The 24,686-nt window shown below is 37.3% G+C and overlaps 1 protein-coding gene across 4 annotated transcripts in view; it reads left to right on the top strand.

Moving 5' to 3' along the window:
* The window catches only part of LOC134651953 (rab11 family-interacting protein 4), a 120,062-nt gene extending 95,729 nt beyond the window's left edge, over window positions 1-24,333 (top strand). For 2 of the 4 annotated variants that reach the window (XM_063507086.1, XM_063507085.1), the window contains 6 exons: window positions 17,629-17,763; window positions 20,074-20,226; window positions 21,073-21,355; window positions 21,945-22,087; window positions 23,074-23,121; window positions 23,681-24,333. In XM_063507086.1, coding sequence (XP_063363156.1) covers window positions 17,629-17,763; window positions 20,074-20,226; window positions 21,073-21,355; window positions 21,945-22,087; window positions 23,074-23,121; window positions 23,681-23,821 — 903 coding nt within the window. In that variant the 3' untranslated portion in view covers window positions 23,822-24,333. Of the gene's footprint in view, window positions 1-4,183; window positions 4,978-17,628; window positions 17,764-20,073; window positions 20,227-21,072; window positions 21,356-21,944; window positions 22,088-23,073; window positions 23,122-23,680 lie in introns of those variants that run through there. The other 2 variants (XM_063507089.1, XM_063507088.1) reach the window with 2 other exon arrangements.
* The last annotated feature ends 353 nt before the right edge of the window (window positions 24,334-24,686 follow it).

Raw genomic sequence — 24,686 nt, 5'->3', positions numbered from 1 at the left:
ATTTTAAATTCACCAATTACGCTTTTTTGTGATACTTATAAACCCTTTCCATTGACGGTCGTCTACCAAGTGTCAGAAGGTGGTGTACAATATCTTCTAACAAACTATATGCTACTATTGTCTTTTGGCTGACCCATAGACTAGGAATCCTCTAGGCTGAGTTTAGAGCAATTATTTCATGAAACCGATGCTGCCAAAAATACGGGGGTGCGGGGGGACGAGGTGAGCGAATCCCGTGCCGTGATTGGTCCGTTCAAAGACACGGACCAATCACGGCACGGGATTGACTCGAAGATGGAGTAAAACTACCGTTTAAGTGGCAGAGGGGGTAGCGTTACTATGCTCAGTCTAGAGCATGTCTTGTCTGTGGGCTGACCGGACAGAACAACAACAAGAAATAGTTGATCCACCCAAATAATTAAAGCTTTATTGTGTCGCTTATTTTCTCACTTTTCGAGTACCATTATTAGCTATGCTTAATTTGAGAGATCAGACGTTACCTACACCATGTAAATAAATGACGTCACAATATAGTCCACAACCACATTGAATACGAGTTTCTGGACACACCCCTCTCGGATCCTATTATCCTTCCCCTCTGATGACTAATCTCTTAATAAACGACGAGGGGAATACTAAACAGAAGCAATTGTGCATTACTATTAGTCTATTACTCGTATTCGTTATGTTGCGCGTTTACGTGCGAGTCGAAGTATTCTGGCGCCACTGTAACGTGACCTCAAGTTCCGACAACTTGTTCTTTTAAACTTCTTAGATGCTTGAGTCTTCTGCAGAAAATAGTGAGTCCTCTTTAGAAGATGCAATTTTATTCACGATGTCGTAGTCGCTTTTAGTACGGTTTAAAGTTTAAGCGAAGGGCTTAAGAGTAGCTCTTTTTGCCCCCATGTGTGTTCAGCGAAAAATAAAGGTTTCGGAGAAATCAGACATTTCTAATACCTGTTAGGTAGGTACCTACAGCAGATCTACGTTGCTCGTGGGTAGCGTGGGATTTAATGAGTCTCGAAAACTGAGTTGTTCTGTTATTAAGATGAAGGCTCGTAAGAGTAGAGTTCTGGCCAAATATCAAATGCGTAATCGTAACCAGAGACCGCAATTATCCTGGTTCCCTTATGTCGTAGACTTGTCCGTGCTTAACAGCGATTTGAACTCCCCAGAGGCCAAGTATTGCGTGTCCAAGTCTGATAAACCTCTAGTAGGACGCTATCTTGAAAATTTATTTGTAGGGTGTTTCATTAATAGGTAGATTATGCCCTATTTTCTTTAGACTTTCATAAATAGTCTTCAAATATATATTTTTAATCGTAGGTAGGTAGGTCTTCTATTTTTTTTTATTCAAGAGGTTGGCATTGTTTGTAGCCACTTTGACAATCTTTGGTAGAAAACGCCGATCGAAAGTTAAATAATGTATGGAAATGATCACGAGGCTTTTCGTTGCAACTGTCATCTCTATACATTATTTTCTTTGCGGTCGGCGTTTTTCAATGTTGTCATCTTGGCTAGCGCTCCAGAAACTCCAGAAAAAAATTTTTTTTTGATTTATCAGTTACCTATATACATACAGGCAATACTATTTTCTACGTATATTTATTAGTAAAAGTATTTGTTACTTTACTGCCTTATTATACAAATGACCATACGGCCGACTGTTTCTAAAACAGGCCAAGCCTATAAATGTAAGATCAGATCAAAGCGCCGAGAGATTCAAAAAGATACTGTTCTATTAGGTATTATGATGATTGATGTCGCTTGATTAGACGACTGCCATTGCTATACCTATTTTATTTTTATATACAAGGTGTCCCAAGAAGTAGTGATATACTGAAGCTGGGAGGTAGAGGACCTAGAGGGCTATCTGAATCACCCCCATGTATGTTCCGCGATTTTTCGTATTTTTGGAGTTATGATTTTTTTTTAATTTTTCACCTATCGCTGAGTACGATGAGATTTTTATTTATGGTGACGTGAATTATTGCGGTAGATGCTTGATTTTTTTTGTGTGCTAAGCTGATAGATAGGCCAATTCAGTATGGTAACATTTACTATCGTTAGATCTTTGAATGGAATTAAAAAAATAATTAATGCCAAGAAAGATAAAATTACCCAGTATGTTTTATTTTTTTAAGCACCCTTGAAGTTGTGAACTCCGAAAATACGAAAAATCGCGGAACATACATGGGGGTGATTCAGATAGCCCTCTAGGTCCTCTACCTCCCAGCTTCAGTATATCACTACTTCTTGGGACACCTTGTATAATACATACTTACATAAATAACACAGTTTGTACCATTTACCATAGCTACAACTTTAAACTAAATTCGTTCAGCTGTCTCGAATTTTGAATGATTTCAAAGGCATGTAACAGACTATGTAAATCTTGTTTTCAAACCTGTCAAAGTCTAGACTTACCTAAATACATATAATAAAGCATTTGGACACTTAATTTACCCGTTGTCGCAAAACATACTAATTATTATTTTTATACGGATTCCGTAAATATTGAATGGCACTTGTTTGCCAGCGATTTAGCATTTTTCCACGGCTGTTAGTGTAAGGCCTGAGTGGACGCTCGGAGCGGAGCGTTCGGCGGGGCGTGCAGCGTGGCGTCGTGCTCACAAGTGATTTAAGCAGCGTGCACTAAGGCCGCTCCTATACGCTTGCATTTGTTTAACATGCACGCCGCACGCCCCGCCCCGCTGCACGCCCAACTCGAGCGTCCACTCAGGCCTTACACTTAGACTTACAAAAACAGTATTAAAATGTATGAGATCGCATTGTTTCGTTCGCTCGCAATTGTTTGTCTGCGAGTTGTATAACACTGTAACACCTATTTGGTTCTTACGACAATACGTTTTTCAGGAAGGCTATTCAATAATGAAAAGTCGTATTGGTATTAAGTTAAAATTGTATTGATTTTTATCCTAGTGAAGCTAAATCTAATTCCAATTCAACATTCATTATGCTATATAATGAATGTTGAATTGGAATTAGATTTAGGTAATCGGAATGCAGTCCAAGTTCCATAACCAACTTTTATGATTTTCGAATTTAAACCGTTGAACTGTTAGTGCTTGAGAAAGGAGACCTAGGCTCTCCGAAACATGTCGCGCGAGTGACTTAAAACAAGTGAGTCTAAACCCTAAAATTATTCAATCTTATGATTTTGTTATGTATTACGTAAATTTGAATAATATTTGACGGTAGCAAGCGCTGAAGGCTGAGTGCAATACTTTTTAAGTGGGCATTTCGTAGGGTACGCTACGAACCCATTGGTCATTCGTATCATATTATTATTTTTAAAATCAAATTTTAATCGCATATTCGCAGTGTACAATGCAATGAGTGCACAGTTGATCTCAAAATACATAGATGTATGTATTTTAATTGTCTTGTGTTTCTTATTTCGTTAAAATATAGTGAAAATGTATACACCATACCTAATAGTACCTAAAAAACTTGGTTGATTCTATTTCGGTCCTCATTCAAGATAAGGTGAACGTCTGGTTGTTTACAAGAGGCCATATGGGCAGCATCTCTTTACGTAATTAAGCTAAAGATGCAAACGTTATTTAAGAATGCTTAATGCAACACGGAGAAACTTGATGTATGATGAAAATTAGGTAAACTCTCGGTTTCCTGAACTCGTGTTGTAATACCTAGGTATTTTATTAAAAGTCTATTCATAACTTAAACCACGCAATGGGTAAAAAATAATGCTACAAAGATTGGATTGCTAATTGGCTATATGTATAAATATCATTTTGATTTCGCTTGTTTAGGAAGTTTGGTAGGTAACCACAAAATTTCAACGCACCTTTTTGTTTTCATTGTTCCTAATAAAAGTACGTACTTAAAAGTAATTTACCCTTCGTTGGATTTCATTTGTCAGGGTGCTTTATTACGGACATTTTACAATGCAAATAAAATCTCCAAAGTGTCTGCAAGGTCCCCCATTTGTCGACCAACGCAATAATGGTGGGCCCTCGCCCGTAAAATTACGAGATGCACCCAGCGGGCTGGGGGAGCTAGGGGTTAATGCATCTGCATATCAGACATTGGTGCATATGCGCGCACAGACCGAATAAACTTTATTTGTATTTGTATGTCGTGTTGTATAGCGACCGAACGCTGATAGTGTCGTAGTCACAGCGGGAGGGGCGCGCCGCCAGTTAGTGCCGATCGCGATTCTCCGCCCGACTCACGCGTCACGCTACATCGTCCAAACTGTTCTAATTTCGAAATTAAAATCGTAACATTCCAACTGGATATTTAGCTTTTTGACGACCATAGACAATACGATGTCAACGCAACTGTTGAAAAATTTAAATCGGCGGCGTTTTGTCTTACGCGATATAATCTTAATTTTACTTTATGATAACAATTAGGGAGTTCAGACTCAGACATTGTTTTGAAGTAAACGGATACCGGTCAAGTGACTATGTGCATGGGATTTTATAAAGCCTCTTATGTGAGGTATGTGACAGTGTGTTACGTGTATGCAGTGCAAATTTAATAATAGTCATACATTACGTGGTCATTGGTGTCCATCAATACCGCTTTAAGTCTAGTGTGCCATTAAGTTAATCTTTAAAATTTAAACGTAACGTAGGTATATCATAGACAAGTGTGTGGGTAGATGAAAAACTAATTTGCGCACACGCTCCGGAGGGTAGTGCAGTGTTGATGTTTAAATCGGGATTGTTCAACCGCTCTGGCGGCGCGATGGAGCCCGTGGAAGTGGAAGAAAGCTTGGAGCTTGAATATGACATGTGGGATGGGCAGTTTGACTTCGTGGGGCCTCAGGGTCCACCGCCCGAGACCCGCAGCCGGATATTCTCTGACTCCAGTGTGACAGAGGACCTGTTCACTGGCTCTCCGCTGTCGCCGCATCTGACGAATGGATTGAATGGAGGAAAGAAGACTGCAGCACATCAGTGGTGCGACAATCTGTCTGATCAAGTGAGATTCGTAATTTTCCTAATTCGTTTCCTAATTAAATGTTTTTTAAGTGTTATAATTTTTAGGAGCTGGTGACCAAAAGTGAACTTTTGACCTAATTCATTAGATTTAATAAACTCTACAAGCTACCAATGTATTTATGTACCTACTTGTAGAAGTGCACACGTCTGTTCAAACGCGTTTATTTAGGTGCGTGTAGTTATGCGTTGGAATTTTGCATTAAATCATCGTCTCCTTCGGATATTTACTTACTACTGAGCAAATGTTAGTGTATCCCACGTATTTAGTGTCTTAAACATTTATGTAATAGTTCATTGTTTAGACACCTATCGAAGGTTGGTTCGATAAAAAGACCAATGCAAGCAAAGACAATACCTAACCTCACCTACGCGCTGCACCTACCAGACGGTCTAGCATGAGTTGCGTTCTCGCGCGCGATTCCATACTTGAAGTCGCGCAAGATGTATGGAGTCGCGCGCGAGAACACAACTCATGCTAGACCGCCAGATAATGTTACCTAGACTAAAGCGCGTCGACCTATAGGTCAACCTCATTGACCTTAAGGCTTCGTACCTACGTACTTACCTCTCGTTTTCTCTTCTCAGTTTATTACTGTTGTTACTTACCACTAACCCAGTATCAACGTGAAAAGTATACCTACTTATATCTTGGTGACAAAATGTCTACCGCCTCTAAAAACTGGGCGTTGCCAGACGCTCGCAAAATTCCCATTCATAGCTGATTGGAATTCGTCCACAATGCTCTACATTACGAAGTACCATCGTCGACACAGTTAACCATTCGTAAACCTTACCGCACCGAGACAAGGTCGATCAATGGACAGCTATTATTGCTGTTAGTACAACAGCCACTACAATACCAGCCGGTGCGTAACCGGCAACGGAACTCGATCCAAATCAAGTGTTTTTTACTCGGTCGATCAGGCGCGTCCGCGGACCTGGCCGTACCGTCGCCGGCGAATTTGTATACCAACTTAACCTGGTAACTTTCGTCACTCTTACACCATGGTTATAAAGCCTATTGTTCCCTGATGCATATACGATTTTATTCTGGTGGTTCTATTCGAGGCTGTCACGCGATCCTACTATACTTATTTCACATAACTCGGTATTTCATCGACCAAACTCCCCTCAAATCCATATTTACAAAGGCTCCCACTTGAACACTATCTATGTATATCTTCTGTTACTTCGTGATTGAAGATCTTTATCTGTAACGTCAGTTTCTTGTCCAATTTCAAATTGACTTAAGAGACTTGTGTAATATAGGCAATCCTAATTTTAAAATACTCATTAGTGAGTGTCATATAAATCTCTACAACTTCATCAGATAAAGCTTTATCTCAAAAACACGCTGTTTCTGACATTACGAGCGTTTGTTTCCGAGCTTGGATTGGCGCTGGAACAATAGTATAATTTAATTTATTCCTAACAATTGTTTAGAAATACACAACGCGGTTACTTGCTCTTACGTGTGCAGTGAAAGCTTACGTGTTCGTCGAATATCTAGGAATTTACAATCTATTTGAACCTGATTTATTAACTAAAGATCCCCTTGGGGCTAAACGCCAGTTTCCAATTAAAATCGCTAAGCCCCTCTTTGACCACCCGTAGGAAGTAATTACATTATATGACGCTATCGTATTCGGATCCCTATTTAATGCCCTGAGGCCTAAAGAGTAAATATAAAATGGACCTGTAGAATCAATGCTTTTTATGCCGTTTAAACATGGTTTAAACTTAGGGTTACCATCCTTCTGTATCACTGCATCATTTTTTAAGAAGCCCTTACACGTCAACAAAATCCAATAGGCTTGCCTTCCAAAAGGCGAAAGACCTCAAGGCCAACCACCAACTAGATGGTCTGACCTAGTTAAAAAGGCCACATCAGACAAACTCCGTCAAGCGGTGAGGGCTACGGAAGATCGAAGCCGATGGAGACAAATTACAGGAGCTGCAAAACTAAGTGGTCTGGGTCCTCAGTAATGATTGAGATATCTGCAATGACTAAAGCAAAGCCAATTTCATAGTTATTTCACGACGCTACGGATCTGTCGGCGTAACTAAACATCCGATTGATTACAATTGATTTCCATTTTACTTTTGTAATACCTGTAAAATTTGTTTAGGCTGTCTTGAATAACTTGACGCAATGCTCTCGGAAGCCAGAATTTACCACGTACCTAAATGCGGGTGGACCCTGTAACGCGAGCAAACCTTAAATTATGTAGCCAAGTAATAAATTGCGAGGTGAAGATACATAAAGTACAAAAGGTGGGGTAAAGTCAGCTAAATTCTCGAACAATCAATTTCTTTAATTCTTCGCGAATCATGCCAGGGAATCGCGGACCTACCAAAACACGAAGAAGTTTTCATTCAACAAAGTGAAAATACATCTGAAAAGCATGAATTCAACTCAATGCCTACACATTACCAATGCATTCGTTTCTGGTATTCGCGAACCGTGCCAGGGCCAGCACACGCGTCACTGCAGTAATTAGGTTACCGCAACGTTGCACTTCTATCCTTCTCACTTCCCCCATTAGTATTTATGTATTGGTTTCCTGCTCCTTTACACGAGATCCTTGTTCATGTTTTAATGCTAGAATATTGTGGAACACCAGTACCTACTTCAAAATATTTTTTATTACTATAGACAGATTAATTACTTGCCAGGTTTGGTTTTCTAGATGAAATTTAAATATTAAGTACCTACTTAGGTACTATCAGGATTGTTGTATTAGGTACTTTATAATGTAGTACTTAATAAAATAAATTAAGTACCTAATATAACAATCACATTTATCGACTACAATTGCGCAAATTGTAGTAAAATATATAAACTGGAATCTTTGTTTTTGCACCACCGTCATTAATCTTTGCCGGAAAGTGATCGTCCTTTAAGCAATAAGGTCGTCTGTTATTCACTTTTGCACTGCAAGCTTTATTTCCTTTATTTGTATTGGATTAAAATGCCGTTTGTTTCGCGACTATATTTGATCGATCCCTCGCGCACCATTGTATTCAACATGACCATTATTTAATTAGCCACCGTACGGACTGAAACTGACCGTTAGCACTTATTATTGGAGCGAATGACAAGCAAATGTAAATCGTAAGCGTGACAAATGTCACATACGTATGTACCTAATTACCTATAAGTACCTTATTAATATGGTCGCAGAGTTCAAAATTAAACATGGATAATACCGCAAAGCGACCTAATAGCGTATGCTTATTGAAGTGAGACATATGGGAATTTACAATGTTCGGTGACCCGTATGGAACACATTTCATGGAATGATATAATTAGAACTTTAGTCTGTTTTTAAAGCACGTGCAAACGGAGACATGCAATTGTAAAAACAACTGGTTGAGCGATTACTATTCATATCCTTAATGCATTAGTAAGAAGTTCATTGCAAAAAGATTTAACCGTAATTCATCCAAATTGAAGTTCTGTAACTCATTAGAATTTAATTATAACATCGGGACTGTAATTAGAGTTAACCATTTCCATTTTGAATTCATAAAAGGATTTCTATTGTAACTTTTAATAACTACCAAAATTACGTAATTATCACCAACTTGCAGATTTGTTTTTGACCACTGACACTTTAACATCTCTTCTGATATTGCTAATCTTAAAAAATACTGGCTAGCTTCATGGCCCATCTCCAACTCTTTCTTCCTCTTCTTACTTGCCACTTTCCATTATTTGGTGTTAGCTCTCCTCGTTTTAAGGTGCCTGGACGGTCTGTCTTGGGTTTTCGCATCTGTAAGTTGGGCTATAGCATTACCCTGCGGTATACCCTTAAAATCACTGTTAAACTGTAATGTGGCCGTAAGTGACCGGATCCAATAAAACGTGTAATAAACTGAAATAAATAATTTAATTTTTTCTAGTATGAAAACGTGTAATACATAATTAAATTTTTCTACTCCAGCACTTAAATGTGTCAATTAAATGACTGACAGTGATATCTAAAGCAATGTCATTTGAATGCTTTGTCTATAGGCTCATAAGATGACTGCTAGCAGTCATCTTATGAGTATAATACAACTGCTTTATTTTTTTTAAAGATACAAGTTCCGATCATCTTGATTGAAAGAGGTATGTTTTCATTTACAATAATAACTCTTTTTTTTTTTTTAATAATAACTCAATTTTTTTTAAATAATAACTTTTTTTTTAAATAATAACTCTTTTTTTTTAATAATAACTCCTTTTTTTTAATAATAACTTTTTTTTAATAATAACTTTTTTTTTTTTTTGCTGCAGCTGTCATAGAAAAAGTAATGTATGCAACAGCTCATAATTGGTTCTTAAAATTCAAGGGTCGAAGTTACAAAACGAGACGTAGTCGAGTTTTGTAACTTCGACCCTTGAATTTTAAGAACCCTTATTATATCACTGTTGCATAAACTACTATTATATTTAGGAGGTATGCAAGAATTAGACTATTATATAGGTAGTTTTCTACTAAGTTACTTTTAATGGATCGTCATTTCAAAACTCCACAAATAAATATCAAATTCAAGCATTTGTAAAAGAAAATAAACTAATTAAATATGATGACTTCACATAATGCAGTGATCCAGCGATCTAACTGCCTTATCCTACTCATATAGGTACACGCGTTTTTGTTAGTTTAACAATACCAATTCCCATGTAATTCATAAATGATTCAAAGTTTCTAACCTCACCGGCTAGAAACTCCAGGGTTGTCACAAACTCGTAACTCCCTAGAATACTTTTGACTGTACTTAGCAAGGGCACTTAGGCACTTCATTGGGTATCTAAACAGTCGCTCACAATCCATCGGTACAGGTAAACGACGCTGTTTACAAAAGCTGGAAAGTTGTAAGACAAGTCTGAACCAAGAAAATGTTTCTCTAGGAAGTCACGCGCCCTCACACTGATATTCATTGATTGCTATAACGATGCAATCTTTTACTTAACTACCGTGCAATTTTCGTCTGTCTACTTACTGTTTTGTTTTGGTCTTGATAATTAGTTTAAGACGTAATTTCCAGTTACAGTTCTGTTTTTTTTTTCTTAAGTCTCGTCGTTTCCAACTGTAGGTACGTAACTGTAAAATTATTTTTTGGTCTTTATATTAATGTTTTTCACATTCTAAACACAAATGGTGGATTATTCTTCTGCAAAAAATCTTACTTTAACATTCTTCTGAATTTCAATGCAAGTATCCAAATACTATAACTACAGTCACATTAAGTTATCTAGGAATATCCTGACATTTTGTGACTACATAAATTTTTCATTCATATCATAGTGAATGAATGACTTGTAGTTTCATACTCTTTATTTCTAAACCTTGGGTTTGGGTCGAATAATTATTTCTTATGATATTTAATTCCTTGAGTGTCAAAAGGTCAGACTGTGTGTTGGTTCAGTAATCTCGTCAAACGAGTATGTGATAATGACTGCTTCTAGTTCAATGTTTACGTGATGATATCGTGGTATTGAGGTGATGTATCATTATATACTGTATGTATACAATGGTTGCTTTGACTATGCACACTCACATACTAACTGGAGAATTATCAATTAGTAAGGTTATCTTAGTTGACCTTTAAGAAAGAGCTCGTTAATTGAGCGACAATCAATTTGAAGATGGTTTTCTGCGATTTGGTTTGTCGACGACGTCGACGTAACATGCTAACATATGCAAAATGATTTAAAATAAGAACCCATACGATTGTGTATGTTTTTAAATAAAAAATTAACATTAAGCTTTAGCAGATGACTAATATGACATACCTATAGAAACGTGTTTAGGCTCACGGCCAGTAAATCGATTATTTATTAATTAAACGGAAAAAACGTTAAGTTAACTCATAATCATTACTAATTGCAACGTGCGTCAAAAACAGTAGAAAAAATACTGCAGGAATTTTCATACAAGTTCATCTCGCATCAATAGCCATATATGCATGACTATAAATTCCTCGCTTTTTCATTCACACTCGTATTTCAACGGCTATCGATTTTTTATATTCGAGCAATATCGAATATGACTATTATAAGAGAGATTCATTCGACTTATCAATTTCACTTTCACCCATGTTTTATTATACATTGCCCCGCGCCATCACTGTTATAGCATATGCGTCTAAACCCGTCTTTGATACCATTTATCAAAGCCTACAGTTATTAAGAGTTACCCAATTGCACACTGTAATCAATTACTTTGTGTATGTACTTAATCCATTTCTTTGTATGTAGGTAATCTATTTTCCCGTGGACAATTTGTTTGGATATAAAACGGTTGGAAGCATGTGCCAGTTGCATAATGTTGCTGTGAAAGCTGTAAGATGCTTTGATCTTGTATCAGGTGCTGTAACGTGGATGTAATGCCTTTATCTAACCTATGTGCACGGCAAAATGGGTCTATTGTTCACTTAATGAATAATAAAGTAGTTAATTACTACCAGGTAGAAATTAGTTGTTAAACTTTGAAACTAACACAAGAATCATCTTTCAAATCTACGAAGTATAAGAAATATGTTGGTCTGAATCTAAGCCTGAAATACTTAATACAACTTTGATAAGTAATACTAGACGCCTGTGACTATATTAAAATTATACTCTTGAAATTTGAGTTAGGTAGCTACAGATGTCGATTGCACTATTTCCAGAAAGTGATAAACTTTCTTCTTATCAAATTTAGCTTCGCCGCGTGACTATGATCAATAAACAACATTATATAAAACCACTCAAGTGTTTACGTCGTGTTCGTGTACTTGCAGAATTTTATTTACAGCATTATAAACTGGCTTCAATAAATGGGTTTAACACTTTAATACCTATACAAGCCACACTAATACTTTTATATCCATGAAACATAATTGAATTCAGGTTATTTATTGCAGGTTAATAGATGTTTAAAGGAAGTGCAACTAAGTAAATGCAGTACAAGCGAAATCGATATTAAACGGTCTTTGAACTTGAAGAAAATGAATGGAAAGTCTTCTAAATAAGGAATTACAGCATTCCAACTAGTATATCTATAGCCTATACCTTTTCTAGACTCTGTTAGTTACAAGAAAGATATAAAATTATGAATGTTGTGTTTTCCGGATGTCATCAGACCGTACAGACGAGTATAATTTATGTAGGTAAGATACTATATTAATATTTATAGTGGTTTAACTTAAATACCTATAAGTACCCATCTATTAGAAATGCTGGATACGATATGAAAGGTTAAGTGAGGATTCTGATAGATAGAAGAGATAGATTGGCTTAAAAAACAGGAAATAAAAGTAACGAAAATGATAACGATGTTTGAGGCAGAAAGGTACATACGGAAGGAAAGACGTTACCTGCAAAAGTCAAATTTAAATTATTAGATTCTACGGTAGTGGTCGGTTTTTATTTTAAAAACTTGTGAATGAATGCACCATACTACATATTTATTACTCTTTAGTTTCGAAACGGTGATAATACGAATGCGTGGACACCGTCTCGCACGTAATTTAAAATGTTCGTGCTTGATTTGATTTAATGGCATGCAAATTTAATTGCTCCCAGAAATATTTGCATGCACCAGCCTACTCGAATGCATAACTTTAGATGTTCACATTGCTTACTCGAAATAAGTGTGATAATGTCTCATTTGGTAAAAGACACGCCAAGTTTATTTTGTTCGTGACAAGAGAAACAGTATGAAAATTCCCTATAAATGTTTCTCTTTCTAATCTTACTCGGTTACGCTTGGTACTTACGCGGTTATCATTATCACACTGATGATACATGCCGCTCCAGCGTGAGTGAGACAGCCTTATTATACACGTGTATAGCAAATATAGCAATGTCCCGCTCGCACACCGGAGCGGTGTGCGGATCCGCATCCAATATGAAGACCGCCTGGGTTCTCGAGTCCTCACTTCACTGGTTTACCTGAAGCAAATTGATCGGTAAACGATCAGAATTATCATTAGAGCTAGGAGTAGGAATTGATAATATAGTGTTAACGGCAACGACATTCCAAGTACCGAATATTATTAGGTACTAGGTAATAGCCGCTTTAGTGAAGTACAGTCGTCCTCAGATGGAAGCAGCTAAGGTGCTCAAAAATATCTGAACATACATTTCAACGTCATATGTGTAATAGAGTCTTTGTTCAGATATTTTGAACACCTTGGCGGCTCCGATATATTAATCTGACAGCGACTGTTGTACCAAACTTGTTAACTTTTCATAATTCATAATTCATTTATTGCATTTATAATCATGTGTTACATAAGGTCTTACAAAGGGCATCTTCTTTACAAAGGGGGTCTTTAGCCCTACATCATCCTACATTCAACATATCTAAGCATATCAACTTTAAATTCAAGGTTTGAAAATTTTACAGTGTAGCATACAGTCAGCAGCAGAAGTAGCTAAGCGGGCGAAGTGTTCAAAATTACCTTGACGCGCTCTTATTCTCTTAACAATAAAGTCGCGTCAAGATCATTTTGAACACCTCGCCCGCTTAGCAACTATTGCTGCTGACTGTACAAAAGGTTACGAATATATAACCTGCCTCTAAATTTATACTTATTTGGATTAGATGATATAACATAAGTCTCATTTCCGATCGATTTTATTAATCTCTTTAATCATTAAAAGCAATAATGTTATCTATTGATAAAAAACTTCGATAACTTTTAAGTACTGCACTTTTTCATAAATCTAAATAAATAATATGACTCAATGGACTTTATTGCGATTTATATTACCAATCGGCTTAATAATTATATGCCAATATAATTAATATGGCAATCGGATATAATTATAAAACATACAGACAATTATGTCAATTTGTTTTCTAATTCCTATGGAAAACTTTCCCCGTTTTTTTGCATCGTTATACTTACACGTTACTTTGTAGAACATCATTTGCATAAATTAATAAATGTAACCACTAATCAACACCCTGAACGATTGATACTAATTTTCGTTGATTTTGCCTAACTAATTTAATACCTTTACTCATTTATTTGTGTAGATTTATAACAATCTAAATAAAATGCAATGTAACCCAACTAAATAATTTCTAATCTATAAATGCCTCATCTAAAGTATTGTTAAATAAATACCTAATAGCCTATAAGCCTAGATAACTGCTATTACTACCAATAGCTAAAAAACTAAGAGCAATCATCCACTTACGAGACGCGTGTAACTCGGCGAGAAAGTGAATTCAAGCTTCTGAATTAGATTTTTTGCCGATCTGCAATTATTATGGGGTTAGAGCACTCGGCGAACGAGTCTTTGCCACAATAACTGGGACTTCTTAATTCTCCGGTTTTTATACGTTAATCAGATGACCGCATTTAATAAGCTGATGCTATTTTATCTGTTGTAACACCATCTGCAAAATAGTAACCAAGTAGGAGTAAAGTTTATGCTCGACTTGGCGGGGGCACTTCCGTGCCCCAGATTCGATCAATCACGAAAAATATTGCGAAAATTATTCCAGATTCATACGCCAAATACTAGAATTAATCGAATACTTAATCCGAAATTAACGATGACAACTAAACATTCCATTCATATTGAATTATGTACCTATATAAAAAAAGAAAACCATGCAACTGCAATGTCTGCAACGCCTAAAAGAAGCCTCTACAGCTTTTCTACAGTTACAAAAGTAACCATATGTAGGTAAGTAGGTAGGTACTTAGTTTTATTCAAGTTACGTTTTCTTGGTATTTGTGACACATTGTACCTAGTAGGAAATTCAGGCCCTGGACAATCAATGGTTACGCACGTACTCGGGAAAGTACAGTACTGCGATGTAGGTAGTGTAGGGCAAGAGAAAAAGAAAAAGAGTTGTACAGCTAGTAAAAGAGCTAAGCGTATAATATATTACAGGTACTTAAAGAATTACCTGAAAATTTTAAGAGAGAGGTTGCGCATTGTGCATATTATAGGTACATATATCCATAACAAATCCAGATCTAATCACAAATCACAACCAGAATAAGCCTCAAGAGATAAGTATATCTAGAGATAGAGAAAGACAATTATCGAATGTCGGATTTCGCGGTAGCCCCCTCATTACATAAGAAAAAACCTTTTATGAGTAAACCTTTTGTGGTACTTGCGCTTGAAAAGTTTACCACTAATCTTTCAGATATTATCTGTAGAAATAGCTGAAGTTATATTTAATTTAGGTAATTATTTGTACGCTAATTTATAACAGACGTTGTTCTTCTTGAAAGTGAATCATTTATTGGCGTGCATTCAAGTTTTGCTATATTTTTTCATCTTTATTTTCAGCGGCCGTTTACTCATTTATAGTTTTTATAGTAGGCTTAGTACTAGTAGAGTAGCTTAGTAGAGCCATTAAAATTTCTCGGGTCTTGTGAATGAGGTTTTTTAAACTAGTCGTATGTATTTTATTTGTGTAAGCTCAATGAAAACGATTGTAAGGCAGAATTGACTTGCAGATTTTAAAGATATTAATCTAAGAACGAACTCCATGACTCGCACTCGTATAAGTACGGATATAAGTATCCGTGCGAGAGGAACAAGATTTATTACAAACCAATAATTATAATTTAATTTATGAATACGGCCTAAAGAGTGAGTCTCTCACGCGTCATTGTTTTATTCGTCTTATATTTGAATTAGCCTAGACGATGACGCCCGGCGAGCATTACTCACTTTAATATGCGTAACAGCTATGCGGTGGCTATGATGCTAGCTATAATTTTAATAGGGAAGGGAATACGCTGAGAATGTTTTTAAACAATTCGATTAATAATTACAGGCAGACGCTGCAGTATTTTCTAGCTTGTACCTACGAGTACATAACATACCTCCGGATTCAACTTAGCAGACCTCAGGTTTCCGACAGAGATATTATCGCAACGATCGTAATTTAAAGAACTAGAAGTGCTACTCCAATGGAATGAAACAAATAGCTAGGGGCAAGAGGAGGCATTAAATGGTGCATAAACAATGCTAATAGTGCACCAGCATTAGGTATCTAGACTGAACTTCCAGATAGCTATTGTTAGTTTAAATTATTTCTTCGAATATTGGCTTTGTTGCTGGCGATGGGCATTGAACTTGTTTGATACTTTATAATTAGTTTATATTATATGTCTTAACTTGTGCACCACCATGCACAATATCAGTTGTCGAAATCGATAAGGCCAATTTCTAACATTAACGTCCTTTACTCGGAAACACAACATTAAGTACCTATTCAGTCACGGTTATAATAATTGCAAAATATGTTGTTGTACCTTCGTAAGAATATATGTCCAATTGTCCATAATATCCGTGATAATACTGACATAATGTCTTAAGTTCCTAAAAACGTTTAATTTCCTAAAATCCTCAAGGTTTTATGGATTGATTGATTTAGTGGGTAGTAAAACTTACATTTTAATTGTAGGTAGGTACATAAGCAAATCATTCGCCACAGTAGACTATAGCGAAACATCCTCAACGAAATTAGCACCGCGTCATCCAACTCAAGGACAGCCGAAAATAAACTGAATCCCACAAATCTAATCATGTAAATCAGATCAAAAAACGACGAAGCGCTTCGAGAATAGGTAGGTAGTGCCCTTGCGCTTCGCTTTGCTCATCTTGGCGGGGGCACTACCGTGCCTCCAGATTAGGTGTTGTCAGAAACAATCACGTTTCTGTCTAGATGTTAGATCGGCGATATCTATAATGAAATGGTTCGATGGTTAGGGAAAGTAAAAGTGGTCTGTCGGGAGCGCAACATGCTCTCTTCTTGTTTTATAATACATGTAAAATTATCGTAGAAACTGAAAAGCATTGTGGCCCCACTTTTGAGTTTAGATAGAAACACTTATATACCTAGCAAACAAAATTGTAAATGTAGTAAGTAGGTAGGTACAATTGAAAATATGTCTCCTATAGGTGTAAGATATAAACAAGGCTGCAACCAAACTAAAATTTTGCATTGTTATCAATGTTTATCACAAGTGCGATACAACTTAACGTCTTAGTAGGCAGGTATTCAAATGACTGCCCTACTTTTTCGGTGTAAAACGTTGACATTAGCTTACCTATTGATAACTATTCAAGGATACTAACAGATAAAATTCATTCTTAAGTATTGAACATGTTTTCTACACTTAAAATAAGTCTGAGTGTTTTTCTTAACGCCACTTGCACCATCCCACTAACCCGGGATTAACCGGTAAAACCGTTGACCCAGTGTCAAATGGTACTGGTTACCAAGGTAACTCCAGGTTTAACCGGTTAACCCCAGGTTAGTGATTGGTGCAAGTGGCCCTTAGCCGTCTTTATCTTGCCAGATGTCGGCAACTAAAGCTAAAAGGAAACCGGATGCAAAGACGAGATGCGCCTGTGCGCTGGTTTGCTTTCTTTGTATTGTATCGTTTCATTTAGGTGCGGATGCAATTATATACAAGCAGATGGATATATAACTCGGAAATAACATTGAATTAGCATTGAAGTAGTTGATCAACCTTAAACGTAATTCCCTATTCATTTACTTTCTTGAATCCTATTTAAGTCCTAACATATGTAATGTACTTACCTATAAATATTGAATTTGGGAATTCTTTTAACATTTAAACTTATCACAATTTTTTTTGGATACAGGTGCAACTGCTACAGCAACAAGTGACGTCACTGGCAGACACGCAGAGCACGGCGGACGAGCGCTACGCGCGGGCAAAAGCCGACAACGCAGTGCTACAGGCGCGGGTACACATGCTCGACGAACAGATACGAGAGGTGAGTGTAACTGTTACAGCAACGTCACTATACACAGGTGAGCGCTACGCGCGGACGAAGGCCGACAACGCAGTGCTGCAGGCGCGGGTATACATGCTCGACGAACAGATACGAGAGGTGAGTGTAACTGTTACAGCAACGTCACTATACACAGGTGAGCGCTACGCGCGGGCGAAGGCCGACAACGCAGTGCTGCAGGCGCGGGTATACATGCTCGACGAACAGATACGAGAGGTGAGTGTAACTGTTACAGCAACGTCACTATACACAGGTGAGCGCTACGCGCGGGCGAAGGCCGACAACGCAGTGCTGCAGGCGCGGGTATACATGCTCGACGAACAGATACGAGAGGTGAGTGTAACTGTTACAGCAACGTCACTATACACAGGTGAGCGCTACGCGCGGGCGAAGGCCGACAACGCAGTGCTGCAGGCGCGGGTATACATGCTCGACGAACAGATACGAGAGGTGAGTGTAACTGTTACAGCAACGTCACTATACACATGTGAGCGCTACGCGCGGGCGAAGGCCGACAACGCAGTGCTGCAGGCGCGGGTATACATGCTCGACGAACAGATACGAGAGGTGAGTGCAACTGTTACAGCAACGTCACTATAGAGCACAGCACAGACGAGCGCTACTTGTAAGTATTAAATCGGTCTGTCGGTCTTACATCCAAAACCTGTCGATACTGTCGAACCTGTTTCATACTTTATTAGTCGTTCTGGTACCTAGGTACATACAGGTACGAGTATATTCCAAGTTGGTCTCATGAAACTGCGTAACAACGAAATTTAACGACTCAATTTATGTTTTGTTATTCTTCAGTTGAGTAGGTGTAGATAAAGAGCATATAATTTAGGAAAATAGATAAGTTTTAAATGTGTGTGTGTGTACTGTGTGTGAGCGAACATAAGGAACTATGTAACCTAATGGTTTCACTAATAAAACAAAAAGGGCAGTTCATTCTTTGTAGACTTTAATCACCGGCTATAGAGCTGAAAGTATTTGTTTTGTCTTTTCAAACTGTTCAAACACTGAATGGATCGTGTATTGTTTTTAATTATGTTAAATTAGAACTATCTTTGGCAATTGAACCAATTGAAACTGGCTATTTTCAGTGCGGTTGCCCAACGACCCAATGACTGGAACTAGAATCACGACTTTATTTATTGTCCTTGCACTGTCGCTCCATTGCATTTAACTCTAACTTGGTATTTTAAAATAACTGTAGGCACGTAGCTATCTCAATTAGTTACATCAACTACCTAAAATAGTAGTTTATGCAACAGTGATATAATAAGGGTTCTTAAAATTCAAGGGTCGAAGTTACAAAACGAGACGTAGTCGAGTTTTGTAAAAAAAGACCCGAGAATTTTAAGAACCAATTATGAGCTGTTGCATACATTACTTTTTCTATGACAGCTGCAGCAAAAAAAAAAAAAAATATATTAAAAAAAAAGAGTTATTATTAAAAAAAAGAGTTATTATTTAAAAAAAATTGAGTTATTATTTAAAAAAAAAAAGAGTTATTATTGTAAATGAAAACATACCTCTTTCAATCAAGATGATCGGAACTTGTATCTTTAAAAAAAATAAAGCAGTTGTATTATACTCATAAGATGACTGCTAGCAGTCATCTTATGAGCCTATAGACAAATCATTCAAATGACATTGCTTTAGATATCACTGTCAGTCATTTAATTGACACATTTAAGTGCTGGAGTAGAAAAACCATTTAGTATAAGTGTACATAAATCGGTACCGTAGTGGAGGTACCTTGTACAGAATTTGTGATGCAACGGCAAGCACTACATACTTGATTCTAGACATTAAAGCCAATTACAAGTCCTAATGTAGCTTAATTTCCTGCCAAGTAATGTGAAGCGGCAAGCTATTTGTCAAACGCTGTACATACACGGCCAAATACCTAAGGCTAATTTCTAGATACATTAGTGTCATAGATAACCTACTAAAACCTAAATTATTTTACGCAAGGCACCGACGCAAATTACTGCATGCTAGTCTACCTAGACTTACTAGAGAGTATCTACCCTATGTCTTAAAGTAACCGCCAACGGTTACCATTAATAGCTATTAATGGTACTATTAATAATTAACAAAAAGATAAGTCCCTGTAAACCAGCAATTAGACTGTTACGTGAACTGTAGAGATATAAGTACCTCTATCTGGAATAAATGCAGGATGGCAGATCCTTTTGAGCGTTATGTCATCCGCTAAGTACTATTTCATACTTCGTTTACAGTCTTCCTAAAGCCTTATCTTATTTTTTTTTTCTATATTTCCAGATCGAAAGCCGATGCGAAGAGCGTATAGCGGAGGAACAGAAACGATGTCGGGAGGCGATATCACGTGTCGAGCGAGACAGAGACGCGCAGCTCGCTGCGTTCAGCGACAGGCTTGCTGCGGCTGAGACAGAGGCCTCCGATCTCAAGCAAGAGGTAAGCATCTCATTATTATAGCGAAGCGATGTTGAGTGATGTCGCGTGTCGAGCGAGACAGGAACGCGCAGCTGCCTGTGTTCAGCGACAGGCTAAAAGCTGCGGCTGAGACAGAGGCCTCCGATCTCAAGTAAGACGTAAGCATCTCATTATAGCGAAGAGATGTTGAGTGATATCACGTGTCGAACAAGATAGGGACGCGCAGCTCGCTTTTGCCGTTTGCGTAACTCGCTGCGTTCAGCGACAGCCTAGTTGCGGCTGAGACAGAGTAGGCCTCCGATCTCAAGCAAGAGGTAAGCATCTCATTATAGCGAAGAAGCGATGTTGAGTTGAGTGATATGGAGCATCTCACTCTAGAGTTTGATTATGAACCATTAATAGGACATTGTAAACTATCTTATTTATTGACCAGTTAATTTATAATTTTATATTTTAGAATTAAATTATATCATGTCGAGGAAAACAACCTGCCTATTCGACTGAAATATGTAGCCAATGTTCCATTTATTGTTACAGGATAAAGCCATTATTGTTACCTACCTATATAATATATTATATTGACGTCTTTTTGCGGTTTAAGTACCTACCTATTATTGTCATGGTTTAACAGAGTTTAAGCCTATAATACTACGGATAATAGGCTCATTTATACAATAAAAGCAGTATACAAAATAAATTAATGAATATGAGGTAGACATCAAGTTAGCTCATCGTTGCATGAAAAGTTTCATTAAAGGAAAATACTTAGAATGAGCTATAGTAGAGTACCATTTACGAAACGATTTTGTAAAACTCCCTATGCTGCTATCATTATCATTTATGCTACTAAAAAAATATTCTCATCAGGTTGGAAGACTCCGAGGCGTAGCAGAAACGTTACGCGCAAACGCCGACGCGGCGCAACGCGCGCACCGCGAGGCCCAAGAACAAGTTGGCGAACTAGTCGCCCAACTGAACGTAGCGCGAGAGAACGAACGCAAGGAGAGGGAGGCCGCCGCCGCCGCGACCAATTTGTTGGCGTCGGCGAAACTGGAGCTGCAGAAGATGAAGGAGACACCGCCGCCGCCGCCGGACCCGAGATTAGACGAGCTCAGACAGGAACTGACGCTACTGAGGACGCAGAATAAATGTAAGTTACACCACAGCTTCCACGGCGCAGTTAACACCACGGGAAGGCAAGGGAAGAGAATTTCCAAAAGAGTTTATACCTAAATATCATATTTGTACCTACCTACTGCTGTTGTGCTGCATGACAATAAAACCTAAACCTTAGGCACCATTCTTGTAAACTTCTTTAAAACATCAAACGCGGCTATAACTCAACTCGCTTGTAACTCAACTCTGTTCAGTGTAAAATACGGCTGTATTTATTTGAATAGTAATTATGAAATTGCCCAATATGTGATAGGCATTATGTAAAGTGCCCGGGCAATTTACTCGTAATTATTTGAATAGGTAGTATTTATCAAACTGCCATCTTATTTTGGTCATTTTTCATAATGCCCGGGCACTATGAAAAATGCCCGATTAATCACATGGTCCATAACATAAAATATAACATCACGAGTGTGTGCGGAAAGAGAAGAGTCGTGGAATGTATGGGGCACAGCACAATACATTCCGCGACTCTTCTCATTCCGAACAAACTCTACACTGCTGTCCACGTTGTCAGATTTTTTTTTGTCAAAGATGCAATATAATTGTGTTTTCCCTTCTAGCTTTATCAGAAGCGCAGGAGGAGCTGCAGGCGCAGATCCTGACGCGCGGCGTGGAAGAGGGCCGCAGTCTGCTGGATGGCGTCAGCGGCCCCCTCGTCGCCAACTCACTAGCTCACGAGCTCTCGCAGATGAGCGACGACGAGGTAATTAAACACATCACATGCCCTTTTCTGCTACAGGCTGTTCAGTGCCGTATCGCTTCGGGGCGGTCTATTGTCCTACACTACCAAAACGTAATATCTAGAATATCAGTGACATTAAATTTGAACCTTAATACTATGACGATACCGGTTGTTTTTCAATATGAATGTTGTACTGGCACGTGCTAACTCGGGAGAGCTAGCGGCTTTGCGATAATAGAGACAATGGCCTTTGTTTGAAAGATTAACGTTTGAAGCGAAAAGTTCACCCCAGAAGAGCCGTACTATACCTACTCCCATGAACAAAAAATGCCTATTAAGAATTAATTTGGTAAAGGCAGCATCGGAGCGCAATCTCAATACACCATCACATCATCACATGTGCCACTAACGATTATGTCTTAATTGGTTATCATTAATACTTACCATCATATAGGTAATATATATGTACTTAGGTAATATTGTTTTATGACGTGCGTATCACAGAACTCACATATGAATAGTCTTCGTAACTATCTTGAGTATCATTAAGTTTTGTAAACAGAATGTTTTAATTGTAGTATGTAGTTTGTCCATGTTTGTCCTTCGCTTTAACAACAGTCGATTATTTATTTATTTTCGCTTTACCTTAACAGCCTCGTCCGACCTGCCGCCACGCTGTTTGTTTTGTGTATTCATCGACATCTGCTATTTTGCTTCTTATTTTTAATTTGCTTTATTCTTTACTTACATAATGACCAGATCATTGCGTAAATAGACCAAATGTTGAGGAATGTTCGTAATATTTTAGCGTACTTATTGGTTATTTTGCCTAAATATTTTCACCTTTTTCCCTATTTCATATGGAAATATGGTGAACATGCTAAATGCAACAGATACTCCTTTTGGTCTTTTTACGATGTGATCGTACAGACATTGTATGGTCTCATTAGTAAACCGCCTGATTTGCGATGCAATTTATTTTTATTTACACATATACGTTTTTGCAGCTCGATGGTAGCGATACACAAACTGATCACAGCATAGAGTTGGAAAAGGTACGCATTTTTACTAACTGTGTTGTCTAATGTCTTAATAATTCTAGGCTTCATCATAGACCAAGAACTGCATGTATACGTACACTATTGAGGAATAATTATATTGTGGAAGTCGTCTATTCCATGATGTATAAATTATTCTTCAACTCGCGTCTATTTCAGTTCTATCGTCTATGGCTTCATGCATGCTTGAACATTTCATTAACCTTCATCTAACTGTATGCTTCTGGATTGGAATTGGTACCTTTTTCAAACTATGTTTCCATCTAACCATATACTAATCATTAATCAACACCATACTGTCAGAGCACGAATAAATTTTGCTACACTTTAACTAAGTTTTAAACTAAATAAATGTAGGTAACCTTTCTTTTGAAATATTTTTGAATAATAAAACCTTTCTGCTAACTCGTGGTGTCCTATCAGTTTTATAAAAAAAATTTTTAGAAAAAATGGTCATGAATGTAAACATTATCTTTAAGAAAAATTCTTTGCCCTCTAAAGTTATAATTATTCGAAGTAGAACGTTATTATTTACTTACCATTGATTTTATTACAGTTACAGAAAGCACTGAAAGAGCAGCAAGACGTCAACTGTCAGCTAAGGAATTACATTGACGGTATCCTGCTGTCGATCGTCGAAAACTACCCTCAACTACTCGAGGTTAAGCACACGAAACCCATAGACATGAAGTCATAACGACACAACTCCGAACTAAGTTCTATTAAAGTGTTTAATTTTTAAAATTTTAGACAATTTCGACTAACAAAATAATCTTATTTGAATTTTATATTAATTATTGAAATACCTACTGTGATAAAAGAAAATTATTTTGTCCACTTCTCTGTAAAGTTAAATGAAATTATTAAATGTAAAGTACTTATTGAATTGAACTTTGAATCCTGAATGAGCTCTTCCAACTTATTTGATCATGCCATGAACGCAAGTAGAAATTATAGCGTAAAAATTGTAAATATTGTATAGAAATTACGTTAAGATAAGCATATAAAATATAGATATATTGTTCCTTTGTCTCATCAGAATATAATTGTTTGTAATTATTAATTAACATGCAGATCTGTGTTAAAATACCTTATTGTAAATGATATTTGAGCAAGGCCAGGCCGTCCATAAAGATTTTATAGATTCATATATAAGTAGTTATATATGATTAAAAGCAATTTTATGAAAGACTGGAGAGTGTGTGAGTAAAGGTGGTAATTTTAAGAGATTACTATGTGGAACACAGACTATTATACTAATGGATGTGCAATGTTAAAAATTATTTAAAATAACGAACTCTGTTATTTCAAATAATCGCGCTGACACGGCGCATATAGTTAACAAAGCCAAAGTCGTATTATATGTGCCTTGTAGTAAATCTACCTACTATTAATAGGCCAGTACGGCTACCATCAGTTTGGCACTGACATAAACGCCGTCGTGAACGTAACTTACTTTCTATACATCTCGCTCGTACTCGCATATTAGTGCAAACGAGATGTATAGAAAGTAAATTACGTAAAATCTCAGTTTTGACACTGTCAATGGTACGGGCTCTGAA

Source organism: Cydia amplana, chromosome 11, assembly GCF_948474715.1.
Source record: "Cydia amplana chromosome 11, ilCydAmpl1.1, whole genome shotgun sequence".
Lineage (NCBI taxonomy): Eukaryota > Metazoa > Arthropoda > Insecta > Lepidoptera > Tortricidae > Cydia > Cydia amplana.
This window is presented reverse-complemented; position numbering and strand designations above follow the sequence as displayed.